The 12976-nt window shown below is 42.1% G+C and overlaps 1 protein-coding gene across 1 annotated transcript in view; it reads right to left on the bottom strand.

Moving 5' to 3' along the window:
* Window positions 1-785: 785 nt before the first annotated feature.
* Window positions 786-12976, bottom strand: part of LOC149450476 (cell surface glycoprotein CD200 receptor 1-like) — a 54821-nt gene continuing 42630 nt past the window's right edge. Inside the window, exons 5-6 of the mRNA XM_089691925.1 lie at window positions 7242-7287; window positions 786-1650 (exon numbers count right to left, since the gene is read on the bottom strand). Of these exons, the coding sequence (XP_089548051.1) occupies window positions 1516-1650; window positions 7242-7287 (181 nt within the window). The 3' untranslated portion in view covers window positions 786-1515. The remainder of the gene's footprint in view (window positions 1651-7241; window positions 7288-12976) is intronic.

The raw sequence follows: 12976 nt of genomic DNA on the forward strand, positions 1-12976 counted from the left end.
TTACACCACGGCATCCAACGCTTTGCATTGCACTTGGTGATGTAAGGCTTGGATGCAGCTGCTCGGCCATGGAAACCTATTCCATGAAGCTCTCTACACACTGTTGTTGTGCTAATCTGAAGGCCACACCAAGTTTGGAGGTCTTTAGCTATTGACTCTGCAGACAGTTGGTGACTTCTGTGCACTGTGTGCTTCAGCATGTGCTGACCTCGCTCTATCATTTTATGTGGCCTACCATTTGGTGGCTGAGTAGCTGTTGTTCCCAGTTGCTTCCACTTTGTTATAATCCCACTAACAGCTGACCGTGGAATATTTAGTAGCCAGGAAATGTCATGGATGGACTTATTGCACAGGTGACAACCTATCACGGGACCACGCTTGGAGTCACTGAGCTCCTGAGAGTGAACTATTCTTTCACCAATGTTGGTAGAAGCAGTCTGCATGCCTAGGTGATGATTTTATACATCTGCGGCCATGGTGGGAATTGGAACACCTGAATCCAATGATTTGGAGGGCTGGCCCAATACTTTTGGCAATATAGTGTGTGTGTATATATATATATATATATATATATATATATACATATAATTTTTTAATGGTCTGTAAATGTATATGGAATTGGTTGGTGCTATATTAATAAAAGAAATAAGAATTAATTTTCTATTAGCATCTTATGTTTCTGTGAGGGATGTCGGGTGACTTCTGATTGCAGAATAAAAGTTTTTACTGTACCAGTATATCATATCATATTCACAACACATAATAATGCAAAAAGTGCCAATGAACAATATTCATTGTTTTATTTATTGTTATTTTAGTATAAACGTAAAATAAATAAAATATTTAGTTCACCAAAAACTTTTTTTACCGAGAAAGGTTAACCAGCGGTTTTGTCTATCTCTTGGGGAGATCTCTGCGCAACAAATGATAATGAAAAAAAAGAACAAATTTATATTTATTTTCTGTTTATTAGTCATTTTATTATAAAGTTGTCATAAAAAAAGTAAAATAAATAAAATAATCAGTTCGCCAAAACAAGTTTTTACCTAGAAAGGTAAACCAGTAGTTTCTTCTGTCTCTTGGGAAGATCTCTGCACTGAGTTCCTGGGTCTGCACACTTCATGCACCCATTATAATGGGCTCCCACTCTGCTTCGTGGATTTTTTTTTTCAGTGCAATAGAAGGATCTGGAAATGTGGATGAGAACACCTAAATCTATCATTTGGACAGGAACAAAGTTGGGAATGATGCAAGGATGATTTTGCTATTGTGATGTCTAAGACATAATGGTTGACTTAGTCCATCAAGTTGAATTGGTTGACTTGGTCCATCATGTTAAATTGGTTGAGATGGTTCATCAAGTTGAATTTAAGGATGTGGTCCATCAAGTTAATTTGGTTGACTTACTAAGGTTGAATTGGTTGACATCAGGCTCCGCCTACACTCTTTCAGGTGGCATGGCTCTGTAAATAGCTGCACCATGAGAATTTAAAAAAAGCTGTCATTTTTACAGTTTCAGAAGTAGATCCTCCTAATTCCATCCTCTGTAGTCAGATGTTTCTCCTTTGCTTCTGACAGTTCGCTGGTAGAATTGTAAATGGTGTTGACTTTTTGGGTAAAACTGGCATATGGCTCCACATCTTCCACAATCTAATAGGAACATAAAAAAAATCATTGTCAGTTACCAGTTAGTAAAGTTTATGCAGCATATTTGCCAACATTTGTGTTTTAAAAATGTTTTGCAAGTCAGGTTCCACCCTGTATCCAGATAGGTTATTATTAATAGTAATATTATTATTACTACCGTTATGTTATATATAGGGAATAACATCCTATTGTGGTTTATCGAAGCAATTTGTAAAGTGCATAGGTGTAGCGCCCTCCTAGTTAGACTGCAAGGAAAACATAGTTTTTGGATCTACTGCAGGGGTCTCCAAACTTTCTAAACAAAGGGAGGGACAGATTACAGCTCTTCAGACTTTAGGAGGCTGGAATCAGGCAAGTGTGGGTAGAAAATGTACTGGTGCCAGTGGGAGTAAGCAAGGCCCCATCTTTGATATTAGTAGAGTAATAGTGCCCCTTCGTTGGTGTCACTGGGTGGAATTGCACCCCATCATTCGTGTCAGTGGGAGGAATAATGCCTCATCATTGGTATCATTGTGAGGAATAGGGCCTTATTGTTGGTGTCACTGGAAGAAATTGTTCCATTGCTGGAGTCAATGTGTGGAATATTGCCCAAAGGGACAGATAAAGGCAAACAAACAGTTGCAGTTTGGAGACCAATGCTCTACTATAATAAGTGGGACTGTGATTAATTGTTTTGATTGTTTTGATTCCTAGGCTGAGAACTTGATTACTTCCTTCTTCCTCTGGAAGAAGCTTCCAGAGCGTAGGGATGGAGATTCAAATGACTAGTTACAAATATATCATGCCCTGGCCAGCCCCTTGAAGCAGGCATCCAGAAGGTGACCGAGTAAGTGGTAAATGTTCAGTAGTCCCTAGCAGACTGTTCTTTCCTCGTCAAGAAGGGTTCTGGTATTTCTGGGGCTGCTGCCCCATGATGGAGAAGGATCATTAAGGCAAGAATCTACAATTTTGGCCTCAATACCTGCTGTGTTATGGGCCTCAGAGGTCAGCTAAGAGGTCAGCTAATACTTGCTGAAGGAAACCGTTTCAGAATCCAGGTCTGAAGGAGGACTTCTTCATTTACCTCATTAAGGATCTACCTGTGGAGACTGGGTGGCAGGCAGCTCCTGGGACACTGTGAGTAAGGATCTTATCTGGGACTAGAAGTTGTGCAGAAGCGTAAGGGAACCAGTTGCTAAAAATTGCCCTATGGTGTACAGCTGTGGGGCCTTAGACATTCCGACATCACCAGTTACCTCCAGAAAAGGTAGAGAGAGACTACAGAGAAGTTTGTCCTCCTTGCTGTTGCTGATTGTTTCTTTGGAGTATCCTGTGCAATAAACCCTTCTCCTGTTCAGGTTCTATTGCAATAAATCCTAAAAAAAAGACACCCCCTGAAATGTGCTTTACTTGTCAGTGTGCTTCATTGATTGGTGGCCTCTGTGCCACTTATGGGAACCTGTCTGTTTTCAGCTGCTCCTGCGGGGGGCAAGTGCTACATTAGCAAAAACGATTCACTGCTTCTCTTTAGAAAACTGATGTAAATGTAAATGGTTTCTAGATTAGACTTTTGGTTTCTTTTTTTAACAAGCAAACTCTTTATTAAGAGAAGAAAATATGAGACAACATTATACAGCAAACAAAAAACGAGACCAGTATATTGACAGATTCTGTAATTGCACTGTCTAAAAAATAAATAAATAAATACTGTGTGTGTGTGTATATTTATATATATATATATACACGTGCCATAGGCAGACAAAGTAAAAATGACAAAGCTCTTCAACACCATAAGGATGGATAGATAAAAGTAACAAAAGGAGACATAACATAAAAACATGTCATTTTCCGCATCACAGGTACAAGCGGAGTCAAGCCATTTATCCAATATTTTGTAATATTTGGTGGGGCATCCTCTATGCATGTAGATAACTTTCTCATATGGTAATATACTATTTATCGCAGCAACCAAGTGGGGGATAGTAGGTGGCAGCTCCCGGAGTCAAGTCCAGGCAATTAAAAACCTAGCCATAGAGAGATTTTCCTGTAAGAAAATAGTCTGAAATGTATTGGTTTACAAGTCAGGGAATAGACTCAGTAAACACTGCTTAGGGCATAAGGTGAGGGGTGAACCCATTTTGTCATGGAGGAATCGGACCACTTGAACCCAGTATCCCTGAATAACTGAGCAGAACCAAATGAGGTGATAAAGGTTGCCATTGGCAACCCCGTATCTAGGACAAAACGGACTATATTGTGGTCGGTTATTAATAAAAAAAAAGGCGCCAAAAAAATTATATTACATTACTAAACCAATGCTGCTGCTCATTGTTGACAAACCATCAAACAAAATAAATAAAAAATAGAAAAACACAGCAGAAAAAATTATATAAATAAATAAAATCACAAAACTTAAACAGAAAATATATAAAATAATATGTCCAATAATGTCCAAATAAAAGTGCAAAAAATAAAAGTCCCAATCCAAAAAATGAAGATATCATAAATCCAATGTGCTCCAAAGAAATAAATGAAAAAAGTGGCGTATGCAGAAAACTTCAGTGTATAAACATCATCCATGATAACCAACATATACTGCACTCAGCAAATATAGTGGACTCTCAGTGATTAAGAGTCAAATACGCTTTGTGGATAATATATATCCTGCCTCTGTTTCCTCTGTTCAGAAGAATGCTCCAAGGATTTCCCAGACAATTCTCCTCTGCTGCCAGTTCCAACGTCTCCTCTCTGCTTCGTAGCACATGGAATGTCCCGTCTGTACCTGACATCACTTCCTTTGGACATTATTGTACATATTATTTTATATATTTTCTATTTAGGTTTTGTGATTTTATTTATATATATATATATATATTTTTTATTTTTTTTTTGCACTGTGTTTTTCTTTTCTTTAATATATTATGGTTGGTATCTGGATAAATGGATAGGCATTAAATAGGTTCTATGAAGTATATACAGGTGGGTGACATGGTCTGACAGTTTCGGGTGGAAACCAGTTTATTAAAGGTCAATAGTTCTAGTTAAATTCCTAGTTGATATGCCTAGGTCGATGAAGAGCATTGTAGAACGTGGACGTACGTTTTTTAGATTCCATACCTAGCATCACATCCATAAGGTGTAAAGAGTCCAGGTGGGGAGTAGAGTCACCGAATTGGGCATGCAACGCGTGTCGGAGCTGGAGATAACGGAAAAGCATAAAGTTGGGAAGATCAAATTCTGATTTAGGTTCTTGAAAAGGTTTAACCACTTTCTGTCAGGTCCATGTATATAAACGGCTGGACGGAAGCAGTGCAGGGGCGGGTGGACATCCTCCCCGCTCCCTGCTTGTGCGTGCTCCCTGGGAGCGCGTAGCACCACGATCCGGTGCCTGCTGTGTCCTCCGGAGACAGTGGGGCACCGATCGTTGTACGGGACCTCTGTGTGAGGTCCCGATCATGTGATCACTGATTGGCCAATCAGTGATCACATGAAGAGTAGTAAGCAAGATGTCACCTCTGACTCTGTGAATGATCACAGAGATTACATGGTACAGGGTATTCAAAATAGCCTTGTACCATGTGACAAGCTGTGACCAATCACAGCTCTCACAGTATTTCTCAATGGCTGCAAGAGTGCAGCCAGAGAAAAGAAGAAATTATTGCTTTTATAGCCTTTATGGGTGTAAAAGCAATCAGTGTACAAAAAAAAAAAAAAAAATTTTCATCACCCCCCACAAGTAGTACAGTGTCACTATGGTGACACTGTACTGCTAGGGTGACAGTATAAAAAAGAAAATGTAAAAAATAAATTTCGAAAAATTATAATTTTTTTTTTTTTACTAAAAAGATAACTGAATAAATTTTGGCCAAGATTTATGAAGAAAGATCATTTATTTGCAAAATGTTATAAGAAAAACTTTTTTTTTTTAATTTTTGGACTTTTTCCATTTACATAGCAAAAAATAATAAAAATCCCAGTGGTGAATAAATTCCACCAAAATAAAGTTTTATCTGTCTCAAAAAAATGCTAAAAAATTCATATGGATACAGTGTTGCATGACCGCGCAATTGTCATTCAAAGTGTGATAGCACTGAAAGCTGAAAATTGGCCTGGACAGGAAGGGGGCAGGGGCGGACTGACCATTTGGAAACTCGGGCACTGCCCGAGGGCCCGGGGTCAGTATGGGGCCCCATGAGATGCCTCTGGTACCTTTTTCATAGGCTTTTTTGAGTTTGGGCAAGGACACAGGGGCCCCATGATCCCCTATTGCCCGGGGGCCCCATGAGTTGTCAGTCCGCCCCTGGAAGGGGGTAAAAGTGTCCGGACCTGAAGTGGTTAATGCCTGCACTGGTGAACACCTGAGAGATGGACAGAATTCCATGGAGTTTCTTTTTACACGTCAACCAGTGGGTTTGCAAAGAGAATGTGAGCTCTTTTGATAAAGTGGTATATTTAAAAAAAACCTATATTTTCCTAAACAAGTGCTGCTTCTAGTACGTCGAGATTGTAAACAGATAGTCAGGGCTTGGACTGAGCAAAGCTGAAAGGGAGGGCCAGCATGACGGGGGCGTGCAGACGAGGCGGAGCATGTATTTGGGTGGAGTATATGCAGGAGGTATAGGGGGTGGTTACTTACTTGATTGGAGTAGGCAAGCTTGAGGGGTGGTCTTGCCAAGATTAGGAGGGGAGTTGGGTCTTGTCCGAGGTCAGTCGGAGATTGTGCCAGCAGGGGGCTGGTTTCTCCTGCCCTCCCTCCCTGGAGCTGTTTTGTTGTTTTGGTTATAGTTTGTTCTTTGTGTTTGTCCTTGTTTTGTGTGGGTTTGTTGAGTTTGTTTCTTGTCCGGAACGGCATTTTGTGTCCCGAGGTGTTTGTCTGTTTGTTTTGCCATGGCAACCGGCAGGGTTCCATCGGTCTTTGAAGGCAGTGCTGGAGTGACAATTTGGTGGATTATGGGTTGGGCCTATCCTAGGTATGGGTATTCCTTCCCAATTATAAGGTCACGTTGGTAATGTGGGAGTTAATTGGCTGTATCTGGGACTACGTAACTGTAGTATTGTCCCCAAGGCAGTGTAGTAGCGGCTGGGGGCCTTTTCATTGGGTGTCAGATACAGCGTGATGTGAGTAACGGTGCCTTCGAAGACCTTGGACCCGGTTGGGATCATTACTGTCAGTTATTATTTGAGTGTACTGTAAGAAGTGTTATGTTAGAGTTATGTTAAATAAATGGCTGCTATGGCCGGTTTTACACCAAAAAGAGAGTCGTGGGGTTATTTAGGTGGGGAGGGATGAAGGGTGGTAGTGGTTTTTATGGATTAGGTGGTAAGTATTAGCCTCAATATTCTGCATGTCCATCAGTCATGCCATCTACTAGGATACAAGTGAGCAATGCATCGTCAAGTGTTTGCTCAAAGAACACAAATTAACCAACGAATGTAAGGCATTGGCTTGACACTCATTGGTTGAAAATGGTCTCAAGTCATAGCGCTCAAACCTTTCTAGTTAAAACTGGTTTCTGGTTGGATGAAGGGAGTTCAAGAGATTCTTTAAAGCATAATAATATGACAACAATAAAATCTTTAATTGCAGGTCCTGGGAACGTGTTATCATTTCTTACCACGGTGGGATTTTCCTGCAATTCCGAAGTGTCTTCTTTTTTATTTCTAAGGAGGAGAAAAAATATAATGTTCATTTTGCTGGCCTTCTCTGTTCATACATAAAAGTGAATTACAGAACACTCTGCCGACCAATTCTTTCCACTACTATTTCAGCTGTGAGATGATCTGTTAGAAGAGTCCATAGAGACCCCTTACTAGTTCACAACTGGGAGCAGGTTGTAAAAGACTAACTTACTAGGGATTAGACATGCTTGGTTAGTTTGGTTCTGAATCTAAATTCAGACAAAGTGTTCGTTTTTCAGAGATTCACATGTATCTGAATTTCCAAATTACAATAGTAAGGAACAGGGGCGGACTGACAACTCATGGGGCCCCCGGGCAATAGGGGATCATGGGGCCCCTGTGTCCTTGCCCAAACTCAAAAAAGCCTATGAAAAAGGTACCAGGGGCATCTCATGGGGCCCCCTACTGACCCTGGGCCCTCGAGCACTTTCCAAATGGTCAGTCCGCCCCTGGTAAGGAATTTAAATGAATCTAAAATAATTAAACAATATTTCATCTGAAATTCGAATTGAATTTGAATCGAGTTTGAATCGAATTCGAAAATCAAATCAAATTCAAAAACAAGTTCAAAATATAAACATATTACTGACTATTGCTGATTTCCTTCAAAGACTATATGTATTAGTACTAGAATATAGCCATCTTTTGAAATTCGGATTTTGAAAAGAATAGAATAGAATAAAACAGAATAAGCAAAAAAGAATAGCATATAATAAAGTATTAGAATAATAAATAAATATAGTATATATTATTATAATTATATTATTTATATATAAATAATAAATATAGTAGAATAAAAATAAATAAAAGAATAGAATAGAAAATAAAGGAATAGAGCAGAAAATATAGAATATATTTGAATAGAATAGAACAGAATAGAAAAAATAGAATAAAATAGAAATAGTATAGCTGTCTTCTGATATTCGAATTTCTAATAGAATAGAACCAGCTATTTACAATGAATTTGAATAGATTCAATATTTTGGATTTAAATTCGATTCAAATACTTGGAATCCATTGGAAAAATTTTAATCTGGTCGAAAACTAAAAACAAAACAAAACTACACTACGCAAAACAAATTTTGTTATGAATGAAACAAAATGAAATTAGTACCATAATGAATCAATCTGAAATTAAACAAAACACGTCTGCACGTTTACTAAGATTTCTGTGTTTAATAGCTGACAAAATTCTAAAAGACAAATATTCAAACAGAAAGCATTTATACAGAATTCATCCTAAGACCCAATTCAGACTATGCGGTGAGGGACACCACATGTAATTCTTACAGGATTCCTGTGCAAATTACATGTGATGTCTATCCAGTGCCATTTGACTATACAAAATGTATGGCTCAAATCGCATTGCATCCGCACCAAAAAAGGTGCAGGACCCTTTTTTTTACCTGCTCCTGATTTGCATCACATGGGTGTTCTCACCCATGCGATGAGATTTCTGGCAATCTCACAACCTTTTTGCAATCTGTTTCGGGGGGTCATTCATTTAACATTGACACCCGCACCAGATTGTATGGACACCATGTGATTGCAATGCAGTGCGGGAAACGCACAGGATTCACAGCATTTCCCGCACCGCATTAGTGTGAGCCCGGTCTGACTGGTAAATTACATATTTGTGAATGACAGTACAGGAAACTTGAACCATATTTCCCATGCTGTCTTTCATTTAGACAGGGAATTATTTCCCTCTAAACTTTAGCTTCCTAGTCAGTATGGAGCCATTATCCATTGGCCACCACTTCAATAAGAACTTATTCAGCTGTCCTTAGCTATGTAGATGGATCTCTCTGTACATGATAAGACTGTACATGAACATAGGGTGCATATATTAGTTACAAATAGGGGGCACCTGTTCAGAGACACTTCCAAAGTATTTATACTGTATATTATCAAACATCCGTTCTCAACCAGGGTTCTGTGGAACCCTAGAGCTCCTCAAGAGGTCGCAAGGGATTCCTTGATCTGTGGTTGATTAATTTCCCATTTGATGGTGCCTGCATAGTTCTGGGGCCAATTCCACTTCAAAGACCCAGTGGGTCTCACTGACTACTAACGCAAGGTGGATATTCTTCCCAGTGACCATTCCTATAAGGTGGACACTTTTTTCATTGGCTACCACTCAGGGGCAGACTGACAACTCATGGGGCCCCCGGGCAATAGGGGATCATGGGGCCCCTGTGTACTTGCCAAAACTCAAAAAAGCCTATGAAAAAGGTACCAGGGGCATCTCATGGGGCCCCCTACTGACCCCGGGCCCTCAGGCAGTGCCCGAGTTTCCAAATGGTCAGTCCGCCCCTGCTACCACTGTAAGGTGGACACTTTTTTTCATTGGCAACCTTTTCTATCCTAGATACACAGAATATAACTGGATACTAACATTTATAGGTAAAGTTGATCCAGGGAATATCCGATTGCCTCTCAGGGGATCAGGAAGGAATTTTTCCCCTGCAGGAGCAAATTGGATCATGCTTTGCTGGGGTTTTTTTGCCTTCTTCTGGATCAATTGTTGGTATAGGAATTTAACTGGGTTGAAATGGATGGAATTTTGCCTTTTTTTTAAGCCAGACTAACTATGTACAGTGGGGATCGAAAGTTTGGGCACCCCAGCTAAAAATTTGTATTAATGTGCATAAAGAAGCCAAGGAAAGATGGAAAAATCTCCAAAAGGCATCAAATTACAGATTAGACATTCTTATAATATGTCAACAAAAGTTAGATTTTATTTCCATCATTTACACTTTCAAAATAACAGAAAACAAAAAAATGGCGTCTGCAAAAGTTTGGGCACCCTGCAGAGTTAATATCTTGTACTGCCCCCTTTGGCAAGTATCACAGCTTGTAAATGCTTTTTGTAGCCAGCCAAGAGTCTTTCAATTATTGTTTGAGGTATCTTTGCCCATTCTTCCTTACAAAAGTCTTCCAGTTCTTTGAGATTTCTGGGCTGTCTGTCACGCACTGCTCTTTTAAGGTCTATCCATAGATTTTCAATTATGTTGAGGTCAGGAGATTGTGAAGGCCATGGCAAAACCTTCAGTTTACGCCTCTTGAGGTAATCCCCCGTGGATTTCGAGGTGTGTTTAGGATCATTATCCATTTGTAGAAGCCATCCTCTCTTTAACTTCAGCTTTTTCACAGATGGCATCAAGTTACCATCCAAAATTTGCTGAAATTTTATTGAATCCATTTTTCCTTCTACTCGTGAGATGTTCCCTGTGCCACTGGCTGCAACACAACCCCAAAGCATGATTGATCCAACCCCATGCTTAACAGTTGGACAGAGGTTCTTTTAATTAAATTCTGTGCCCCTTCTTCTCCAAACGTACCTTTGCTCATTCCGGCCAAAAAGTTCAATTTTAACCTCATCGGTCCACAGAACTTGTTTCCAAAATGCATCAGGCTTGTCTATATTGTCAAGGTCCTACCTTTTCCCTGAGGTTATGTTACTCCATGTGCTGGCGTCCATCTTGGATTCTGCTGTGCATGATGGGAGTCCTTTTTATGCCTTCAGGTCTCTGAGGTCCACCCCCCAGAGGGGCGTGGCTGATGACATATAAGCCTGTGGCCTGCACATGCTCTTTGCACTTGTGTCTTGTGTCTTGGTGTTACTATTACTCTGTTCTGACTCTCGTGACTCTCCTGGTATTCTGATTCGGCTTGTGACTTGACTATTCTTTGTATTCTCCTTTGATCTGACCCTCGGTTGCTGAACCCGGCTTGTGACCTGTGATTCTCGTCTGCTGCCCTGTACTGTTTTGTCCTGTTGTTGTTGACCCCGGCTTGTCTGACTACTCTTTTGTTTCTTCCACCAGCTACACGCCATTGGCGGCGGCCATTACCGCAGCTGAGGTGTCTCGGGGGCCGCGACCTGGTTCCTGGCTGCGTCAAGTCCATCCCCACCATCAGGGGCCCTGGTGAAGGGCAGCCTGGGACTTAGACTCCGCGCCCTGAGGGACTTCAGTCTGTGGGTGGTGGTTGTCGTCAGCCAGTGCGTTACATTGTTAGGCCTCGGCCTTTTGGCTAAGATCAAGTGTAGTATCTGTTCTTATCAGTGTCCAGTGGGGGTGCTCCCGACCATTCTAGTTTACGGGGATGGTTGTTGTATAGTACCCTCACTGGTATGATGGGGGTCCGGAAGGCTAGTACCGGAGGGACAGAAACCAGGGAGCGCCATGATTCGTTCTGGGGCCTTGGGAGTAATTCCTCTGGGGAGACCGGAAAGACCCAGTACCTCCTGATCTGAACGTGCTACCTTGGTCTGGCCTGGGGCTGGGGACGCAAAAAGTCCGCAAACTCAGTGCCCCCTGGGGAAGACGCTCTCAGGGGTGTCACTAGTAACACTTGGGTGTGGGACCCCACGGTGTGAAGATGACACATGGCCACTGTTTTTCACTTCTTTTTGCACAGCGCCCTAAGGACCAGGTCTTTTGGCTAAGTCCAGGGCAATTTTTGCTACAGGCCTCAGGGCCTGGTCTGTGCACTATTAGGCACGCTACCACTTTTTTATTTTATTCTATTTATTTAAACCACTCCCACGTTTTGTCACTTTTTCTGTTCTTATGTGTGTGTTTTTTTTTCACGGATGGAGGGTGTGGGTCCTCGGGCCTTACCTGAAGTCTAGGGGGAGGATGTGTGGCCATTAGGTTCCTTCCTCCCCTGATCCCTAGGGGGTTTTCTCTTCGGGAGAACCCCCTTGCCTAGTACTGGATGTCCGGCTTCGGCTGGGCATAAGGAACGGTGGTCCACCAGGCCTTTTGGCCAGGAGGACCAAATGGGAACCTTGTCCCTGTCAGGAGCTTCGTGCCCCGGGGGATCGGGTGAACGGTCCAACCCTTTCGGGGGTAGGACAAACACACCCCTAAGTGCACGTTTTTCGTGTGGTGTTCTTGCACTTGCACTTTTTTGCGGACACTTACGGGTTTTTACGTTATAGTTCCACGTTTGCGGACTTAAAAAAAAAAAAAAAAAAAGTTACATTGTTAGGCCTGCCTGTCCGTTCCTCGGCTGCTGCCCTGACATTACACAAGTGCCATGAACCCTGACGGTGCAGGCACGCCTTCGCTCCCAACGCTAGTCGCCAGACTCGATCAACAGGATCACCTGTTGGATCAGTTCGCTCAGGCGTTGCAAACTCTGCTTGCACGCACTGCACACCTTGCTCCTGGTGCTATTAGGCCGGTAGTCACTCCGGTGGTCTCTCCCGCTGCTTCTCCGCCTATTGCGTCCACCACCTCGGTGGCTGCATCAGCGGCACCCAGAGGTATGACTGGCTCTGCCCCTCTTCCACAGCGCTTTGGGGGTGAGCCGAGTCAGTGTCGTGGGTTTCTCAACCAGGTGGGTATTTATTTTGAATTAATACCCCACGCCTTCCCGTCTGAGAGGTCAAAGGTTGGGTTCCTAATTTCACTACTCGCAGACAAGGCCTTGGCCTGGGCAAATCCCTTATGGGAGAGGAACGACCCGGTTATTCAAGATTTTTCCGGTTTTGTCGATGCCTTCCGTAGGGTATTCGATGTACCGGCTCGTTCCGCCTCGGCGGCCAAGCTGCTCATGACCATGCATCAGGGTTCACGGACCGTGGCCAAGTACGCCATAGAGTTTTGTACCCTGGCGGCAGAAGTCGGTTGAAACAATGAGGCTCTGGTGGCTGCGT

The sequence above is a fragment of the Staurois parvus genome, unplaced genomic scaffold (genome assembly GCF_062004578.1).
Source record: "Staurois parvus isolate SC_StPar_1 unplaced genomic scaffold, SC_StPar_1.0 ptg000574l, whole genome shotgun sequence".
Classification (NCBI taxonomy): Eukaryota; Metazoa; Chordata; class Amphibia; order Anura; family Ranidae; genus Staurois; species Staurois parvus.